Source organism: Labrus mixtus, chromosome 12 (genome assembly GCF_963584025.1).
Source record: "Labrus mixtus chromosome 12, fLabMix1.1, whole genome shotgun sequence".
Classification (NCBI taxonomy): domain Eukaryota; kingdom Metazoa; phylum Chordata; class Actinopteri; order Labriformes; family Labridae; genus Labrus; species Labrus mixtus.
The window spans coordinates 10,680,423-10,702,857 of NC_083623.1; the positions used below are offsets into that span (position 1 = coordinate 10,680,423).

The following is a 22,435-nucleotide window of genomic DNA, read 5'->3' on the forward strand; positions in this document are numbered from 1 at the left end:
TGTTAGCGTCAGCCCTCAGGTCATGGCTGAAGAATATACTCCTGTGTTTGATATTGAAAAATACCTGCCGAGGATGACTTCCAAAGCCTGACATTATTACACTATAAGAGTAGGATAAAGCCCACACATGCCAACTTACTGGACTCTTTCTCAACCACACATTTGAGGGAAAGCCAGCTCTGTGATTTGTTATTTGTTTGACAGTTAGCTTACTTTTTTCTACGAATTACATTAAAGCCATATGGTTCTGTTAGTGTGATAAGTTGTTAATAAGACCTAACATTTACCAAGATGTCAGGCTGTACCTCTCTCTTTTCAATATGCGGCAGCTCTCCAGGCTAAATTGCTGTTAGCATGTTAATAGCTAGCTAGTAAACATGTTTGCTTGCCACAAACAAACCAGCTGGTATCAAGACAATGAATAGAGACGTTACATAAACCATTTAATGGAACAAGCACCAATTGAACTCTAATTTAACCTCAGAGGCTCCCTCGATGGAAGTCTCTCAGCTAAACCTACTTTCCCATTAAGGGTCTCTGCCAGTCAGCCTGTCAGTCACATAGGATAAGTGAAGCCATCACAAAAGCTGCCATTAACATTCCTGCGTGGGAGAAAGAAACAGATAAAGGAGATAGCTGATACCTTGGCAACTGTCATATAATGTGTTTCTGGAGGTGCTGTATTTTGAGCATTTATGTGCTGGCTGGAAAAGAGGAGAAACAAACACTTTGCTTTGTCTTAGCTTAGCCTCTAACCTTATGAACTTTGTAGATTTGCTCTAATCCCAAAAATCGACACTTATAAAGACAAGACTGCATAGCAAACTTAAACTGTGACGATTCCATTAAATTATTGAGTAAAAAATCAAACTTCATAAAAGGCCAAAATCACAAAACAACTTCCCCAAGCTTCCCTCTAAGTGCTCTGCAAACACATTTCCAGATAAGTCAACACACACACGCTCTCAAAGTGGACACACCGCAGTTCAATTACCTTTATTTGGTTAGGTAGGCAAGAGGAAATAACCAGTGTTAGCTAACATGCACAACAGCAAGCAAGCACGTACACACACACACACACAACACACACACACACACTGTCCTCTTATCACCATGGCCACAGTTAAAAGGAGGAAGGGAAACAAGAGACATTCTCAGGCGTTTGAAAGGTCAGCTCTCTAAATACGGATGGTTATTATACCACCAAAGCGCTCTGTAACAGCTCTACACCTGTAGCTGGGTTGTGAAAATGGAGAGCAGGTGCACAAGAGAAGCTATTTTAGGTTTATTTAGAGATCATTTGCATGCCACAGACCATTATTATAAGAAAAGCAAACCAAAGCAGTTGTTGGTGCTGCAGCTTGGTTTTTAAATATTTAAAAAATGTAATGAGGACATTTAGGTTTGTGGCTTTAACGGGTACAGGCACAGTAAAACTGCAACAACAACAACATGACTAATCTATTAACAAACTAGGGCCAAATACGTTAATGTCAACACAAAACTAAGGGGACACCCATCGATATAAATTTAAGTCGCAGGCGAGACCTAATTTGTTACACACCACCATTTTCGTGCCCTATTTGCCAAAAACGATCCACATACGATCCAATTCAATCACAGGAAACAACTTCAAGCCAATGGACTCAAAAACAACGAATCAATAAGCAAAAACCAACAAAGTACAGGAATAACAAATGTAACAATGCACATCTAAGAATCCCTGACTGAGAGGCAGCAGGATGGCACCACAGAAGGTACGGTCTTTTCTTTCTGTCATGAAAAGGAAACTTCTGGCATCACTATTACAATTTAAATGAAATGTATCATTTTCTGTGCTTTAAGTTTCTTCCACTCAAAAAATAATCTTTCATTCACACTTTTGTCTGCTCTGCCTGCCACATTCCACACAGGGTGAGAGAGATCTTGGCATTTCCCCTGGCAGCCAGACCCCCCACACACACACACACACACACACACACACACACACACACACACACACACACACACACACACACACACACACACACACACACACACACACACACACACACACACACACACACACACAAAACGTCAACACAAACAGCGTGGCAGGAACAAGCCTCTCTGCTCGGCTCTGGAGGCCTGGGTGTGTGGTTGTTGGTGTAACAGTATCACATTATTAAGGCTGGTCCTTGGCAGAGGGCCAGTGCCATGAGAGACCACGAGTTTGTGCCGCCCTTAAGTTAACCGAGTCCCGTAACCACGGAAACCTAGCAGAGGTTAGGAAGAGGGTGAAACGGAGAGGACTGAGGGGAGATGTTTGAATTCAAGCAGTTCAACCTCTTAGGACGGAGGAGGGGTTTCTTGAGATGGTTGAGCAACAGCCTGATACGCCTTCCTCCAGCCTTCAAAGTGGGACTGTGAGTAAAAGGCAAACAGATTATCTCACACAAACCCTCAGGTGTGTTTTCTTCATCCCACCCTCCTCCCACTCACTCCTCTGTCTCTCTCTCTCTCTCCTTCAGGACGTTCGCTATTGTTCCCTTCACGCTACCTGTTGACTGAAGCCTCCTTTTCAAGGCCGAACAAATCAGGCGGGGTTAAAGGCACCTGTGTAAACCGCCCAGCCAATGACAGGTGTCCCTCAGAGGCAGAAGGCCGAACAATGCTGGAGGAACACCCAGGCGTCTCTCCTTCTCCTCCTTTTTTTTTTCTCATGTGGGGACAGACTTCTTCCTTAACTACCTGTCTGCCCTTTCTCTTAACAAAAGCGGCGCACTATTATGTCTGCTGGTTTGTTTATACGGCCTTTAAAAAGACAGGATGATGCGGTCGCTGTGCCGGTCGTGTACAAACAGGTTGCTCTCGCCGTGAAATGCCCTGTAAAGTCCATTTAATCTCGGCTCAGGCAGTACATGGATTTGTCATCAACATGTTTGCAGATGACTGCCTTTTGTATCTAACAGATGGTGTCTTGTCATATGATGGGACTTAACCTATCAGGAGTTACAAATTCTCACATTTCAACTACAAACACAGTCTCTCAGCTAATTGTAAAGCCAGAAATCAGAGGCCCTTATGATTGGTAGCTCCTCATCTGCGGTCATGTGATGACCCTTCAATCTGACCCAGCAATGGAGGGGATCAGGTATGATGGAGATTAGTGAAGCCTGCTGTGTTGTGTCAACATGCCACAGGGGGAAAAAAAAAGGACTGCTGCTGGAGAAGGTTCTCCATGGGAATCATTACTACTTGCAACCTGGTGCAGCTCACATACTGATGAGAATTCTGCAGCAAAGTGAGTGTAAATATAGAAAAACAAAGTTTATCTTGTGTGTAGGAGTTGCCTTCGATGCAGGAGTCTCTGGTGTAATGTTGTCGTTTCATTCACAAACGGCTGCGTGGAAACTCAAACCTTTCTTGTGGTCACCTGTGTTAAGGTTTTGAGTGTCTGCAAAGTACGAGTGGAGCAAAAGAGATAGAGAGAGAACGAGAGAGAGAGTCTTGTCTGTCACTCACGCTAAGGGATTTCACCTTTTGTTTGAAAGATGCCGCCTTCTCCAATTGGCTGAGCAGACTGAACAATGCACTGCCGCATGAACTATAACGGACATGTTATAATATCTCAGGCTCGGGGCTGCTTATTATTCAGCTGCTTACTCATTAAACTTACTTTGCTTTGTTTGTAAAGCCTCTTGCATTGAGAAAGAATGTATTATGTTGCAGGATATCAGGAGATTACTCTGTAGCTTAGTTAAAGCCAAGAAAGTGCCTGTTTTGTGATTTAGTGATAACCAAGATGCACTATGCATATGTATCTGCAATAACCAAAAAGCATTCCATAGTAACCCAATACAATCTTGAAAGCTACAAAATCAAAGGCTGCATCCTGTTTCATCTTGATACATTAGGTATTTAGGCATTTACAGCTTTGTACCTTTTATTGCTGTTATTTTAAGCAAATTATAGCCATCGAACCATCAAAATTTCAAAGATCCAAAGCTGCAGGCCTGCTGCTGGAGAAGGAATTCCCTTTATGTGGTGATTATGGGGGGGCGTGGAGGTTTCCCTTAAAGACGGAGGCAGGCCGTGCTCTGGCAACGCTCAAGAGGAGGCTGGTGGAGACGATGAAGGGGGAAGAAGGAGATGTTGAAAAGAATAAGAGGAGATGACTGACAGGAAAGGAAAGTGGCAGATGAAGGCTGACTGGATCCAAAAAGGCATCTACTATATAATCAGGTTATTCAACTCAAAAAATAATGAGGGTGGTAGTTTTAATTGGACCAAGAAGGGAATGAAAAAATACTTGTCATGAGGAAAAAGAGCTGTACAGAGAAAATAAAGACAGATCTTTAAAAAGTTCTCACAGGATGTGGCAGCTGAAGTCCAAAAGGCCCGAGCCGGTGGCTTTATGCCCTGTAGTAATTACTTTTCTTAAAAACCCACACAGGCGGTACATGGGCCTAGAGCAGGGCATGACTTTTAGATAAACCACTGGTTCTAAATCATAAACTGCACTGACCTCTTCAGAGCTTAAAACTTTGAGTATACCAAACATGAGTTGGTTGATAAGGTGTGCTTACATGAAACGAAATGTCAAACCCAAGAAGAAAAATTAGCAAAAGTTCACTCAGATGCCACAAAAGATATAAAACAAAAATGAATCTCAAAGCAAAGCTACAAGCGACCACCGCTGTGAATGTGCCAAGTACAGTCCTCACTGCTAAGCCAGTGTAGATTTGAGTTGCATTCCTCAAATACACTGCATTCCTCGTCTTACAGTACATTAGTCTTGCTACTATAGTCACGTTTTGGATTAGCCTAGTTTCATACTAATCACACTGCAGAACAGGGCAGCAAAAGAGCACAGAGATATTAGGCTATAAACTAAGTAGGTAGATTTGTCATAAGTCAGAGCGGGATTAGATTTGAACTACTCAAGCACTGTTGGTGGGTGGCTCGTTGAAAGTTCTTTCCAGTGCTGTAATAAGTGTTGAGTGAAACAGTCTAAGATTGTGTGCATGAATTTGAAAAATTGTACACCAGCTTGGAATTTTGTGCACAGCACGTAAATATTTGATGGATATTTGTTATCAGGAAATGTTAGCACCTATCTGTCTGTTAGTTCACATCAGAAGTAATACAGGGTGTCTCAGGGCGCACTCACACTAGCAAAGTTGTCACGTACCGTGATTAAGCACAGTTGTCCCCCCCTCCCCATCCCCCCGCAGGCCTGCACTCACACTGCCGACACAAACACTTGAAGGAATCTTGGTGTTCATGTGTTACTTTTAATGACAGCTGTCCTTTTCTATCGGAAAGGTATCCTTAAATGACTTCTTTCCCTGATTTCCGACTCTATCCACTATCATATCTCTACAATAAAAGGCACAAAAAGCCCAAAAATAAATCTTAAAAAAAAATATATATATATATAAATATATAATGGTAGGGGGAACACTGAAAAAAATAGTAGAGAGGAGCTGTCGGGTCCGCTTCCGCACTGTAGGATTTCTCAATATGAAAGGCAGTAATCGTTGGGTTCTATGGAGCGGCGTGCTCGTGTATGAACTGTACCATGCTGAAGCACACCTCTTCCAAGCGAGAAAACTGGACTTCAGGGGTGAAGGGTGCTTGGGCACGGTACGGATAGCCTAGTGAGAGTGCGCCCTTAATGGCTCTGAAAACCCTCTCATTGGTTTTGATCATGACCTTAGTACTTTGTTTGTTTGACTATTTCTCTCTTCTAACTGAGGAGGGCTGGGTTGGGGGATTTACTGTTCTGAATACGCCCCAATCAGGTTGAGCTAGATTTACATCAAACTGTGATTAAAGTCGACGGCTTGTTCGAGCAAAGCAATTACAATCCTGCTGAGGCAGATAGGATGAGGGTCAAATTGTTTGACAAGGGAAATGTAATGTTAGTTACTGCTTAAAGCTGAACACAAGGTCAATTAAATCTATTAACATTTTGGCTGAAGTGAACAATATTCATTATTGTCAATTCATTTGTGTATTATGGTCTTATCATCGTGATCATAATTGTTTTTATCAATGAAATGTGTAAAAAAATATATAATTTTTAAAAACTAAATTTTTTTTCCCATATTTTGAAAACAATTACCCCACAGCTCTAGTAAGAGTAAACCAAAACATTTTGACTAATATAATCTAAACAATGAGCTTAAAATGTTTTAAGATTTTGTAGAGCTCAGAGATACTATTAGATTTTGAACATAAGGGCTTTGACTTAAAGTGCTGAATGAGCTGTTTTTCACAACAAATTTCTAGGTACTCTGAAGAGACCTATTCCAGCCAGACGGATGTCCTTATTTAGGGAGCTGATTTGTTAGTTTATATCTTGAAGTCAACCTCAGCATGCTGATGATCTGCAGTGCAAGTGCTGTGTTGACAGCACTAATGGGCACCACGCGACGGCTGCTATACAGTGTAAAGTGCAGACTTCCTAGAATACTTACTGAACACGTTAACCTACACACACACACACCGTACACTACAGTTACTGAGTGGGTGGGGGCTGTCAGCTGAAGGGGCTTACTCACATGAGGGTCTGAGGACCTAAACAACACATATTCAAATCACCTCTCAGAGTATTCCCCCCGTTTACAAAATGGAAAAAAAAAACCTGCATGATTCACACGATCTTCAGACTTAACTTGAGTTGAGTTGATAGAATTGGGAATATTGCAAAATTAAAAAAACATGACCATGCAAGAGTAAATTAAAATTTGAAATTGGAGTAAATACTGATTTGTCATTCTGACTTTAGCATCAATAATTAGTCTGTATTTTTATATCCTCACCTTTTTTCTGTCTGTCATCAGTTTGCACAGATGTAAATCTAAACACACTCGCATGTTTAGATTTTGTTCACTGATGCATGGACATGCTTCGTTTTTGACACAAGATGAGGGTCTGCATGTTTATACTATCTGTTTTTAAAATCACCACATGGTCTCCTCTAATGATATGGTGTGTAACAATTTCCTGAGGTGATTTCTCTTAATTTGAGAGGCAGACTTGTTTACATTTCCCTCCCCTCCCTGGCCCAAACAAACACACACACACACACACATACACCGACACAGACAGAGGCCGGAGCCTGAGCAGCTGAGGTCAATAAAACCGTAGACACAAACACAAACACACCACTCGCTCCCGGTCCTCTCCTCCTCCTCCTCCCTGGGATGGTTTATCTTTCTAACACCTACACACACAGACACACATAAACACATAATCACACAGAAACCCACAGAGGCACATAATTAAACTCGCTGGACACAAACAAAAAACATACTGGTAATACACCCTCTCCAGCCCCAAGCTTTCCTTAACATAACTCGTTTATTTGTTCACACAAAGACAAATGAGTCCATCAGCAGCTGTCTCCAAGGGCCTAAGGTGGGTTTTGGGTGTTGTAGCCTTATGTTCTCCAGTGATCCATTTCTTCATATTTTTTCCTTTATTGCAACTGAAAGCCCATCTGAATATTTGAGCTTCACCGTGGATTAGATACATGCAGAGATCCTGCTGTAGTGACATAATAAAGGTAAGTTTCAAAGGGTTGATCTTTGGATCTCTGGGTGGCTCTTATTCAACTTGTAGGTGGACACAAAACAGAAAATTCTGCCAGAAGAGAATCTCAAAATTCCCAGATTATGCAGAAGCCCATTATTCAGCAAATACTTCCTTCTTTATTTTATTTTTTTGCTGCTTTGTCATATGCAGAAGCTGCAGTATTGTACATTATAGCTGATTACAGTAGATAAAAGGAAACTGTAACAAGAGGGTAATTTTGTCTCCTGCAGAAGAATTGGATGATCTCCACGTCCATCCCACATCCACACTTTCTCGCCCTGACTGAATTCTCCCTCTCTTCAAACCTCATGTTTTAGCATTGAGCATCATGATGTCATCAGAATCTTTTAATATGGCTACAATTCCTACGGAAACTGGGCTGAAACTGATCCTGCCACACTTTGAAATGAAAGATATAATGTTAAGGCATGTGATTGGTACTATCGGCACAAATATAAGAACTAAAGGTTATGGAGGTCCATCAAATTTTCCTTATACTTTACTCTTCAATATATCTGTGTAGTTAGCCATCAGCTAACATACCCTGGTTACATTAGTTTGGACTATAGGCACAAACAGTACAAGAACAAAAACATCCAAGACGGCTCATGGCTGCCCATAGAGTGGGTAATGAGTCCCAGGTCAGTGGACTATAGCCTCTGTACATCGGCATGTGCACTATAACCACTAGGCTGCTGGCGACCCCCGGACAATTAAAGTCTTGTGGGCCAACTTCCTTCTTTCTTCTTTTCGTCAGAAAAAACAGATTTCCAGATAATTTAGGAAACATCCCAGCCCATGAGAAATTATGCAGCTATTTTTTTTTTTTATTATTCAAATGAAAGTTGCAAATAGATTAAATGTTATCAGAATGTTTTCTCTAGTCGTTTCCAGAAAAAGACAGATGTTTGACCTGAAAGGAAAGGAAAGGGCTGGTAGAGAACCGGAGGGATGTGATGTGGTTAGACAGATATCAGGCGAAAAATAGAATTCATGTTCAGGAGGAGAGCATCATCTTCTATTTGTTCCCAACCCCTTTTAGCCATGACTCAAATCCACAGTTAACGCTTATAGCTTAAAGAAAAAACCAAGGGAAGCCTATATGTTGTTGAGTTAAACTAACTCAGTCAAACAAGTCTGTGGTCTATATTTCAGTTTATCGGAGTTAGCTATCTCCAACAGACAAAGGGAAGACGTCCACCTGTGGGTCTGTTGTCTAAATCTCATCCTGGGGGGGGGGGGGGGGGTGACAGACTATATAACATCTGCCAGGCCTGATGACGGCCTCTCAGTTGGAAAGTGGCCGCTAAGTCTACCCTAGGGATCCCCCAAAAACCAAACACTGGTCCCACCCAAACCCTCCCATGACCTCTGTTAGCACGTGCCTCCCCTTACGACCCTCCGGGGTCACAGTTCAATAGGTGAGAGAGTGTGTTGTGTGTTTCTTATCATTGGTGGGATGGGACACAAGGTGTTCGGCTGCATGTTCCAGACACCCACAGAGGATGTGGGTGACAAAAAAATGGAGACACAGAAAGATGGGAAGGGGAGAGGAATCAGTCATTTTAATGGTCACTTTTACGGCCTGGGAGAGGTGGGTGGCAGCCAGACTGCCTCTTCACCAACCAACAGTGCAGCAGACAGCAGACAGATGCAGCAGTGTGTGAGCTTTATTGTCACTAACTGAACGACAGATGTATCTCTCTTCAGTCGTTCCTCACCGCTTATCATTAGGTTGATTGTTGGGTGGGTCAGTGGTAGCCTAAGGCTTTAGAAACGTCAGCTTGGACAAAGGAACGATAAAGGAACTGTTTCTTTTCACTAATATTTTTCGCTAATGTGCAGTTTTTGTCAGAGTTGGGCAGGGATTGTGAAGGTGTGCGGCTGCATTGCTGCAATAGCGGAATAACTACATAAAAATGATGGTTGCTGAGAATTAAAAATGCCTAAGAAAAAAGTACTTTTTTTCAACTTTTCTTCTGACATCATCCTCTTTATTCCTCGATGGGCACCAAATACTGAAACAAAAGCCGATTTCGCATATGCACTCCGGATAATATCTAGATATTTACAGGAGGACTTCTCCGGAGATTCTCCCGAGCTAGCCGTTCACATATGCTCCTCACAGCGGGGGGACTTTCCCTGTCAGAGGGGAGGGGCCGCGGGGGATTTCCCGAGGTCTTTGTAAAAAAAACAACGCATAAGTAGCGGCTGAAGCAACAGAGTCCGCTACACGATGCTATAATGAGAATATTTGCCTTTATATCAATGCTATGTGTAATCCAATGGAATGACAACGTCCACAAAAGAGCGGAGAACAACATACTGACGAACAGAAAACATAATGCAGCCGTTTAATTACGTGCACGGGTTAGATGGTAGAGGTCGCGTCCAGACACTTTAACTGGTCACTGTATATAAACGTCATTCTCTTTCCATTGGCTCAAATTGAAACTCTCCGGAGTATATGCGGCCGCATATAAACATCCGGGTAAAGTCTGTGCGAAAAATGCGGCTGTTTGCGTTCACACATAGCCTAAAGAATCTCCGGGTAGCCAAATCTCCGGAGTTTTTCAGGAGATTTCCGTATGTGTGAAAAGGGTTAAAGGAGTCTCTGGGATATTGTAATGTAAAGACATGCAGGTTTGTACCATGACCACCAGTTTGGTTGAACTTTGAATGTGAAAAGTCATGTTTTTGAGGGGTTCTCTGTTATGCCAGAAGGTACAGAAATATCTGTGAGATTAGCTGCTATTTCTGTGTAAGAGTAGAAATGACCATGGTAAAAAGAAATCTGAAGGTGAATCAAATCACAGTGGCTAACACTGGTCAGGGTTTTTGCTGTGCATTGGAAAAAGTACAAGAATTTTAATAGAAAAATCCAATTTAGCCCATATATACAGCTCACCAAATATAATTTAATTCCATAAATTAACAATCTTAACTTCCACATTTACAACTTGGCTGTCCTGACTCTCCCCAGTATAGCCGGCCGCTCTGTAACAACTTTCTTTTGTTATCAAAATCCCACTAAACCCCCTGAAAAAAAACACTCATTAGTTTAAATGCAATAACAGCAAGACAGCATACCTCAACCAAGGTCCAAGCATGCGCTGTGAAGAGAGGAGAAGTATTTCCTTAAAAAAAAAAAAAAAAAAAAAAAGGTGGGAGTGGGTGGGCAGTGAAAGGCTGAGCTTTCAGGGGAATTAAAAGCGTATTGGGGGGGCTGTTCTGTGAAAACAAGCAATAGAACAAGTCCTGAGGAGCTGAGGGAGTGAAAAGCCGTCTGCAGCATGTCCAATGGGACTTAGCAGGGAGATCTACTTCCATTTACAACAAACCCAGACTGATCTACAGGAATGACCAGACTTAAAGTGGAAGCTTACCTTGCTCCATTCATTCAGAGTCAAACAGAGAGCTTGCTCTTTTAGCTACCAACCAACTGGGGTCTCCTTGGGTTAAAGGTTTTGTCTGCAAAGTGTTCAACCCTAATCTCTACCATGCCTGCTGCTACACAGGAAAAACGTTGCTGTGCTAAAACTTACACTAAAGCATCTATCATCAAATATTATATTTTTGTTCCTGTCAATAGCTGAGCAGTACTATAAAATACATTTGCTAGCCTGGTGAGTTTTCTCTTATCCAGATAAAATACTTGAACAAACTTTATTCCCAGCGTCTTTCCCTCATTATGAAGCACAATGAAGTTATATTTGTAATATCTCAACAAGTTCACCATTAAGATTTGGTTCAAATATTCACATCCCCCCGAGGATTAGTTGAGATAACTCTTGTGATCCCCTGACTTTAAGCTTATCCTATGAGCCTTAGCTATGCCTTGTGTTTGGTGCTTATTAGCACATAATGGCATGCTAACGTGCTATACTGAACAGTTAACATCATACCCGCTAGAAATCGTCCTATTGTGCATTATTCGCAGTCTCAGTATGCCTCAATGGTTCAAACAATCAATACCATGAAGCTAGAAATTATACATCATAATCAGTCTACAGCTCAGGATCTGAACAATAATCAAAGAGGTACAGATATCAGAAATGGTTTGAATAATATATTTTGAGCCATTCATTATTACGTTTATATGCAAACTCAACTTTACTTGTACAAAGACCCCATGCTGAAAACGACTTAAATGGAGTATAAACATATGACAATTGATTTTGGCCTCAATGTGGAAAAAAAAACACAAGAAAAATATTTCCCTCCCCCCCTTACCTGAGCGAGCCAGAGGGGCAAGTAAGCAACAGATTAGCAGTGCTTTGGGGAGCGGGCTGCTGTAGCGTGCTGTAATGCAGACTGTCAGTCCGACACAGTTGGGGGGCTACACAATGCCTCCTTGTTCAGACTGGCCCTTCTGTGCCCCACCTCTCTACCTCTCCATCTCTCTCTCTCTCTCTCTCTGTCTGTCTCCCTTTCTCTCTCTCTCTCTTTTTGCCTCTGGGGGTTTAATCAATCCAAAATAACTAATGTTCTTTTCCCTCCTCTCATACACGAGTTAAAAAAGGGGATTGAAGGATGGAGAAAGAACAAAAAAGAAAGCAGATCAAGGCGGCCATGCTGCCTCCTAAAGCAAACATAAATCAGCTCTCAGGAAACACAGGGAAAGACAGAAAAAAAAAAAAGGAGACAGAGGGGGACATCAAAGCATGGTTTACATTCTGTGGGATCCAGGAGCGGGAAAGGTGTGTGTGCTGCTTTTTGCACATGTACATAAGAGTGTGCGTCACCCATCTCATTGAGCACATAATTCAACATTCGGGTGGACACGAGGAGATAATTGCCGCTGCACACACCCGCCGCTCTCTTTCTCAACACTTGTTTCTGTTTTTCTTCGGCTCGGTTTCATCGTTACCCTGGCTGGTGAAACCCTCTGTACTTGTAGCTGCAGGTATTGCTACTTATCTGATTCCCCATGAGCGTCCTGTTCAGAGTATAACAAATGACGAGGCTTAATTAATAACACAATTGTTGCCTAAACAGAGACGTACAGATAGCTCTGCCATATGCAGCAGCATGCAACAATGCCACAGTGTCACTCAAGAATCTTCTTCACACATCTCCCTGTGTTTTCTTTGGAGCTCCTCTCACCTCCCCCACAGTCTGGGAAGACAAGTGCAAACACACACCTGCAATGTCTACATATACATCTTAGCCCCCGTCTTCTCTCCCCAATAACAGTTATTACTATACAGCCATTCAACTTCTGTTTGGGTGTTTTTAGAGATAAACAAAAATCTATGCAAAATAATGGTTATCCAATTAAAGGCTGAGTGGTTGAGCAGTTTTTCTGCTGATTATAAGTCTTGATTAAGACATGCAGGTTTGTTCAGACGGTAGTTAGTTCCCCCCCACTGCCTGCGAGGTCATTTTTAGAGCAGCCTGGGTTTAATTTGGGAGTTTCACCCCAAAATCATGTTCGAGACAGACGCAGTTTTAAAAAACGTGACATCTACTCTCACAGAAATGATAGTGATTTTTGTTTTGGACAAATGCCAACGTAATCCCTCAGTCAACATTCCATTACTGTAAAGTGTTTTCTGAGAAAGTATGGGTGTTCAGTTTATTCGATTCTGAAAAAGAGACATCTTATACTGTAGTGTTATCGGGGGTTACTTAATGTGTGTGTCGCTCACTTCACACAGTATGACACAAGCAAAACACACTTGTGTTCAACTCTTCTTCACTTACTCTGATGAATATGTTTCGAGACGTTTTGGCTCGTTTTCTTGCTTTGCAGCAGAGTCTGACATTCCTCCTAGAATTTTGATGTACTGTATATACAACTTCATTTCAGCACTAATTACAAGTTTGTTGTCCTGTCATAAAAAGCTATAGAACTTAGCACTTCATAAGTACTAGCAAAAATGTTAATATTGAATGTAACAGTTTAATTTTAGTGGCAATGCACAGCCTGTCTTTGCTTTTAGCATTTTCATGATGTAAAAGACATTTGAATAAATGTCTTTTACTTTGTTTCCATTCCCCATTCTGAACGTATTTAACTTGTTAAAATGGGCTATTTGAGTTAATTTCCTGCTGTTAGTTACTAAATCCTAATCAAATTTTGTGATAAGTGTCAGCAGTGACTCAGGACAGACATTTTTTTGTATCAACATCTAGTGAAACAATGACCTTTTCCCTGTCAGGATTGCTAGAATTTTAAATACCAATTTTGAACATGCTTAAATGAGCCAAACAAATTGGGCAAAAGCAACAAAAGGTGGTAAAGTTTGAAAGCCTCAGATATGATCCACTTCAGGTATAGTGAGTAGAACCTTTGACACAGGTCGCACACAGGGATATTACTCTGACTTAAATTGTTTCTGCAATAAAACCTGAGTCATCTTGTGAGGGTTTTTTTATGTAAAGGATCAGTTTCATTTAGAAGGTTTAATAAGTGTTGGATTTAAAAGTAACATGTTCAGTGAAGCTGCACAGATTCATGTCTATTAATCCGCATCCTACAAAACCTTCACTGATTACAAAACTGTTTGCCTATCGAGTCTGAATCCTTTCTTTGACAGATACCAGGCCCTGAATGACATAGCAGTAATTAATCTGGTGTAAATTGCCCCAACAGCGGTCGAATCATTTATCAAGCATTACCTCAGTCAGGATGTGATCTTTTCCCACACAAAGGCAGCAAGACAGAAACATATTTTGACAGATGCACATTAATTGCCAGGACCTGACATGCAGAGTTTGCCTTTGATGGTATGTCTCCTTTGAACACATTTTCTCATTAATCTTGTCAATACTTATGTATTCAATGCTTTGTCCTTTTACACAGGAATTTCCTCCAGCACAGTGTTATAGTACAAAAGCAGAAAGAAACTTGATTCATTTAAAAAACAGTTCAAGTTGTGAAGCATATTTTTCCCCAACAGAATTCCTCTTTTAATCACTCCATAAGGGTGTATGATTTTAAAATCTTGTGTTTTATTGCGTTGTGTGGTGTCTGTTTTTTTATTTTCCTCATACTGATCTTATTAACAACAAGCACGAGTTGTTTCCTCTTGTTAACACCCGTCTCTCATCACCAACACCACATTGTTGTTTCCCAACATGATGTCAACCTCTGCTTCATGTGTGTGTGTGTGTTTGCTTATGAACTTTTTGTATCCAGGCGGAGATACGTAGACAGTAGGTCATGTTGTTCATTGCTATCATGTTGTACCATGCCAGACTTCCACCTTAAATAACACACACAACCCACACACTCTGCCATAACTGTGTACAGAGGCACACACATCTAGAAGTTATCTACATCTCCAACCTCTCTCCAACAGAAAGGCTCTTTAACTTCAAATGTGTCTTAGATTAATGGGCAAAGACTTTATAGATGGGATTTACATTTCAATACATAAAAAGCATCGCAGAGCTATTTATATTTCGTCACACTACACACACACACAGATAAATATTTTAAGTCTCAGCCAAACATTCTTAGCATACTAGACATGCTATTCTGTAACATAATGCCAGGCAAACCTCTGCCTCAACTCCCATCAATTTTAAATGACCTTATGATGATTGGTTTCTGATAACGGATTGATTAATCTCACACAAAACAAAGCTTCTTATCAATAATTTTCCCATGGCTTCTATTTTCTCTGACATCTTGCTGGTCCCTTTATAATGCTGTACTGTGTTCAAGCTTGCAAACTGTAACAACAGAGAAAAACACAAAGATATATTTTCACTGCTTCCAAAATTAGCCGTAAATGAAAAGACGATGACATCGCGCCCTTTTCAAGTCCAAACAACATATTTCATTTACAAATTATATCATTACTGTTAACTACCAACTACTAGCATTAACCCAATTAATACCTAACAGTGGCAGAAGGTGTAATTTCTTGCTAACAGTAATGTCGCTCATGAAATGGCTGAATGCTAATGTTAGCTGTTCTGACTTAGCTATTTGTTCAAAAACGGTGTTTAATCTTAAAATATTCCCTATTGGATTTTTACTATTCAATATCTAAGGACAATGGCTGCTATCTGAATATGGTGAATGGACTTAATCTGTGCCTTACACTTTTGATATCAAAGAACAATTTGAAAAAAAAAACAGTCAGGGTAACGTAAGCTAGGAATTTGTTCAAAGCTAATGTTGAGACTTTGCGCTTGTGGGCGGTTGACTATAGCATGTACTTTAGATTTTCACTGACCAATATCAGAAGACAATAGCTTATACTTAGTTTTCTGTTTGGAAATAGAGCAATGTACATAAAAGTTAGCATAAAATTAGCTAATGGTTGTTTGAATGCTAATGTTAGCTGTTGTGCAACATTGATTGTTCCCTGTTAGTTTATCAAATACATGTTTTACCTTGAAACATGTAATCTAGATTTCAACTACCTTGGGTCAGAGCCCTACCATCAGAATTTGGTAGAATGACATATATGCTGGTGTATCTAATCTTTTTGTTGATAAAGAGCAGTGTACAAAAAGCCTGTTAGTCATTTGAATGTCAGTGGCTGTTGATCTTAATTTTTAAGATGGCTTTAGCCTTGTTTTCTTTGTTGTTATGAAAGCAACACCTCAATGGATTGAAACGGATTTAGACTTTGTAAGTGGATTATAAAACTAGATTCAGAGTTGATATAATGCTTTCAAGCCCCAAACAAATACTTCTGAAACATGCATCCTGTCTTTAACATACATTTTAGAAGTTAAATGAGTAAAATATAACAGATCAAAGACTTAATTCACTTTTTTTTTATTCACTTCCTAGCAAAACAATACTTGATATGAAATTCAATCCCTTATTGTCACCAACAGCTCTGTGTTTTGACAGCATGATGCCATAAATCAAAAATCTCTTGACAATTCACTCCTTTGAGAACTTATACACAACAACGGTTCCTTGAAAAGCAACACCCCCCCCCCCCCCCCTCTATTCAGCCAGAGAGAAAAGCAGCCTTGTGCCAGGCCCTCGCTGTCCGCCTTGCCGCCTGCCTCCACCGCAGTAGACAAAACAAGAGGGAGGCAGGATTTGTTTAGACAGAGCTCACCTGGTGCACACAGAAACAGTGATCAGGCAAGCCCTGGGGAGGAGCAGAGGCTGCAAGTTGGTGGAGGGGCAAGAAGGCAGGGGAGCTAGACGGGGAGGGGGGGGAAGGGGGCTCATAGAGGAGAGCCGGGGACTCAGCGTGCTACCCTTACCCCTGGCCACTCCAAAATCCGTGAGGATTATAATTTGAGGACCCTGGAGCAGCACTCAGTTATAGGTGAAGGGGTGTGTTTCTGTGGAAGTGTGGGGGTATGCAGTAAGGAGTATACTAATCCAGTAGCCCATGGGGTAATAGCATAGGCGGATTTGTGTGTCTGTGTGTGTTTGGCTGCAATGTCACGCAGCTTAGAGAACTTGACAATTGGTAGCTTATCTGTCACCTTAACAGTATCAAGCTCAGATAACTTTTACACCACACAATGAGAGGATAGTGAACCTAGTTTTTTTTATTTTTTATTAATGGTCAAGTCTGCCAACAAAAGACCCTCCAGTTGTGCACTCTTCAGTTTTTTACTTCAAAATGATCTCAACTGCTGAAAATACCTCTGGATACTACAACCAATCTCACCAAACAAATATGTGCCGTAGCTGCTAGGCTAGGTAGTTCCCAAATGCTATGGCTTCTAGGTCAATATAACAAGTAGACATTTGACATGACGTGATGGATAGCCAAGACTTTCCATTTGAAGGTTATGTAAATTATCAGCCCTTGCCTTCTAAAGGTAAAGCCATGGTGGACTGCAAGAGTTCGTCATAAGTGGATGCCATCTTGCTTGTTTCACAAAGAATGGCCCAATGGCAACAAAACCTGCCCACTGCAAAAATAAAAAGGTTTTAATCGATCTGACCTGAATCAAGTTGGATGAAAATCTGGAGGTGGATTAGACGCAGCTTCCTGAGAAAAAAAAACATGAGCTTCCATTTGTCTGCTTTCCACGACCATAGTTTCCATCAATGAAGTGTATAATGCATTGTCTCCATTAGTTAAAAATACAAGGAAATGTAGTAATTTATAACATCAAGTGTTGCCATTGGTTCATAGTTCATCAAAAAAGTTGCTGACAGCTTTGATGTTGAAAACTTCTTCAACACATTATATATAAGGGTGGGCAGACACCTTTGGGTTCCTTTTTTCTACACGTTAATTCAAACAACTACAGTATCTTCATCCTGGCCAACAGGGGAAAACAAACATGGCTGCAGAGCGTCTGACCAATATATGTTTATGAAACGTTAAAACAAAAATGGTCTGTCAGATAATGGAAGAATCAAAATGTACACAACAAATGACGTGGTTTATAACAATGGTAAAATCTACAGATAAACAAAAAGCAGTTTGTAAAGTAGTTCTGTAAAGACATAGTTTAAGAGATGATAATGATTATTCAAATCGTGATTAAACTGATCACAACTTTCCATTTCTCTCCATGAGTTATTTAGGTGTACAGCCTATTCAACATTTTACACTGACTGCAAACTGTTTTAACAGCAACACTGAGCCTGCAGTTCAAATTGTCATTTGTATAAATGGTTCTAATGATTTCCTCAATTTAGAATCTGAAGGAGAAATAAATGTAAAACATAGGGACGTGTTGAATTAAAAAGCTCATACATAAACATCTCAATCCTCCTCTGAACTCAATTGGAATTCATGACCTAAAACTGTTGTTGTGTTGACTTTCATTCAACCTTACCCCACAGCGTTCAACATGTGTGATGAGGGGAACAAAGGGGAACATAGAACAAGATGGATGATAACTCCCCCTAACCACACACTCACAGTCACTATGGTTTGACCTCAGTTGACCCCATGGCCCCTCAACAGCCTCACATCCCATTGACTGAGGTTAAATAGGGGTTTTTGCCTTTGGGGTTTTTATTGCAGAGAAAAGAAAAGAAAAGTTGCTTCACTGTAACCCGTCAGCAGTGTCAGAGAGTTTGCCAGGTAACATCTGCATCCGGAAGACAGATAAGCAATAATAATACAATAAGATTTCAGCTTCTTACTTACTCATTTGGTCTGTAAAATGTGAGAAAACAGTGGGACTTTACATCAATGTAAATGTCTGTAACGAACAGTCACCAGAAGAGCTATCCAAAGCTTATGCAGGAGAGGACACATTAAAGTTTGTGTGTAAGTTCTGTGAAGAAGAACCACAGAAAAGTACTGACAGCTTGCAAAACAAATAGCATGAATTAGCTGCCTTGCTAGCTTTCTTCACCTGGGGGCTTTTAAGTGTTGCTCAGCTCACTCCATACCTCTAATTAGCTGTTGAAGCAGCTTTATAATAGAGGATGATGACAGAGGATGACACACAATTAAATTACCTACCAACTATGTTTGTTTTCCTTACTGCAATGAAATTTGATACTGACATTACTCCAGATGTCAAAATGCCCCAAATGTGACACTACACATGCAATAAAATAAAAAAAACACATGAGAAAATTATAAAATATTGTTCTGCCATCAATATTTCTCTTGAAATCAACAGTTGGTTCCTTCACCACTGTGGAGGATCTTCATTGATGTGACCAGATTGTCCAACATCACAATACCAGCCTTCTGACTGACAGATGTTTGATCTAAAGCCACCACTTCTGTCACCCTCCACCTTGGCACCACCTGTCAATCAAACCCCTCTGTCTCTCTCTCTCTCTCTCTCAGTCTCCAGGGATACTCCAGCTGGTCAAGAATGTGAGGACTGAAGGAGGTCTTTGTCCCTGTGGTATTCTGACACAGCCCCCTTTCTCATCTTTTCATTCACAGGGATGCCTGCTCAGCACTTCTGTAAAAAGCAACAAAACAGAACTGCATCTTGGGACCCGACGCTGGCATTCCTTCTGGATAACAACCTGATCTCAGGAGCATGTTCATCAAACATGAGCCCCAATAGAGAGGTTTGAATAACGCTACAGGAAGTTCCTCTGACACTGTATCAAACGTGGTAAGGATTTGCGAGTACCATCATTCTGATAATCAATGAAATCACAAGTTCAGCTAAGAAATAATTTCTGTCTTCGATAGTTTTTGTTTAAGAGCATCAAAGAAGAACTAATTCATGGTAGGCTAAATTATCATGTTACGTTAGAAAAAAACAATAGGCTAATGCAGTAGGCCTACGAGCAGAGGACATAATGCTAGCAAGATAGTTAGCATTTTAAAGCTGTATTAAGTCACTGAAATCACAAATAAAAGCAGTTTCATGATAGAAATCAGTGTTTTCTCTAGCATACAGGAGAGTTTGCTCGCTGAGATACTGCTAATGTTAGCGTAGCTTGTTTCTTGGACTCAGCTCTTTTACAACGAGCCATTCCATACAACAACAGTAGCCATATTTTCACACCCACAGTGCTGAAATTATGTATGTTTTTAAATCAATCTCTTCTCAAGGGTATAAGCAATAGTTAGAAATCTCAAAGACTTGTTCCTTGTTTCCTGCTAAGGGGCGAAGTTAACAATAAGCTCCCTAAAAGTCCAGGGGTAAACTCTCGGAAGAATTTTGCGCCACATTTTTAAACAAATTAGGCTAAGTCCTCTCTAATACAGCATTTGAGCAAACCCATTTTAGTAAACATACCCCAAGCAGCAGAAACCTGGCACCGGGTCCTGTATCTTTTTTGCTTAATTAACCACAATTTGATGTACTGTGACAAAGTATTTATATCCAAAAAAAAACAACAACCACAGAACATGCGTGGCAATTACTCAAATGAACCTTGTTAACAGCCTTCACTGCACCAGGATCTTTAGCAGCCCATTAGGTTGGACACATTGCACACACAGTTACACACACACAGGAGCATGCAACATACATCTGCTCTTTAGCACCTTTCCCCACAGTGTTAGCTTGCTCGCTTCCAACCATTAGACCCATTAGAGGCCAATTAACACCGACACAAAGCTTCCTTCCTGTTTTATGGCACCGTAAACAAAACCTGCAGGCTCGCCCTTGGGCTCACCACTGCTCAATAGCCCATAATGTAACACAGAATAACTCATTAGTTTAAGTAATGTGCTGCCTTTGGTGGACAGGTACATGAGCACTGCACTGCAGAATCAGTCACACAGGACTGCACATAAACCTAGGGGTAATTGGCAGGTTGCAGGCACGGATGTAGCCTATACCTTTACTGAATCATAAAATACTGCTCTATAGTTCCTTTATTCTCTATAGTTGTAAATCTTAAGTAATGACAGCACGGGTCAAGACAATAGCTTCCATCTAGTGACACATTAACCACATTGTCCCCCTTATCTCAAGTGCATCAATGGGATATGTCTAGCAGTTGATAAACCAACTCATAATCCCTATCGTAGTGCACATGGCTTTCGTAAAGCAGAAGCAGGTTGTTTGAAGTGCCCTATGTGGGTCACTCTTCGCGAACTGTGTCAGAATTGGCCAACAGATAAGCACCATACGGGTCTTTTCCGCGTCTTTAAGTTGTCTTCCAGACGGTTTATGGAGCAAACATTTGAGCGTGCATGCTGGAGCACGTCACAGGCACGGGCCGTCCTGAAAGGAGAAGTTGATGTGACACACTTCCAAAAAAAAAAAAAAAAAAAAATCAACTCAGCTATCCTACGATTATTTTAAAGACTTGTGCTCAAAAAGTTTATGGCACACTCGCATTTCCAATCTCCTCACGTGTTAAGAAATATGCGTGTATGCACCAGCGGAATTAAACAAAGTGCTGGTTCCCCCTGAGCATGTTGGATTTTTAAAGCTTGGGGGGGAAGCTTACACACTAGTCCTGCAAAAACGATAACGATACGGAAAACCAACCTGAAAAATCTGAAGCTCCCTTGGTGCGGTCGCAGAGCACCGACAGACACGTTATTCCCAACAGGAGCGCATAAGTGACGGCTGAGAGAGTCCCATCTGAGAAGAACATCCTTGAAACCTCGAAGTTTTGGGCTCTCTCCGGAGCATTAGAAAGTCCAACAGAAGCGGCAGCATTTGGGTTTCAGGAGATGTTAGCTCCCATGTTTCTACTCTTCTCCCCTCATCCTCCTGCCACAAAGCAGCACGCCGCTGTGAGAGAGCCCGGGGGTCGAGGTTCCTCCACACTGGAGCAGTGCACTGCTGCTGCTCTGTGAGAGCACTGCTATCTGCGTGTTGTGTTGTGTTGAGGAAGCAGGCAGCCCACCTGGGATACCGCCGCTGCCCTGCATGGTCTCAAAGACCCTGAGTTAGGCTACTTACCAGGCAAACGCAAGGGGGCAAATAACCCCCCTAAATCAACTTTCTGTATTATGTTTTATGTTGAAAATGACTTCAGTAGGCCTACATGCTGCCTCAACTTCTCAAGTAGCCATGCTGTTCTGCGTAACTATAGCCTAATTGTTTCCCACGTGTTTTAATATTTCCATTGCATTTCAGATGCAATAGCGAGCAGCTCAAATTTGTATTCACCAGACGGATAAGAAAGTCAATATTTTACATGTAGGTTTACAACACAGTAGCCTGTAAGAACTAAAAACTGTCAACTGGTTAAAAAAAAAAAACTTTTGATAGCCTATTTCATTTAGTTTAAAACCACCGAATAGAACTAATGGATGATTTGACTTTGGTGTGTACAGTCCTATTATCATTATCAATCGATAAACTTATATCAATACCATCATAAACTCCATATTTATGGGCTATCTAAAACATGTTCTCTATATTGTGAGAAGCTCACTTGTCCAAAAAAACACCATGAGCAGAATGTCTCATGATGAAAGTATATTGAAGGCAACAGTCAGGTTCATGACTCTAATGCAACAAGTTGAGGCCTTTGATTTCATTAGATTTCATTTCATTTGATAAT

The 22,435-nt window shown here is 41.0% G+C and overlaps 1 protein-coding gene across 1 annotated transcript in view; it reads right to left on the reverse strand.

The window, feature by feature from the left end:
* Window positions 1-21,728, reverse strand: part of LOC132984900 (protein eva-1 homolog A) — a 91,649-nt gene extending 69,921 nt beyond the window's left edge. The window contains exon 1 of the mRNA XM_061051931.1: window positions 21,409-21,728. Within this exon, the coding sequence (XP_060907914.1) occupies window positions 21,409-21,517 (109 nt within the window). The 5' untranslated portion in view covers window positions 21,518-21,728. The remainder of the gene's footprint in view (window positions 1-21,408) is intronic.
* Window positions 21,729-22,435: the final 707 nt, after the last annotated feature.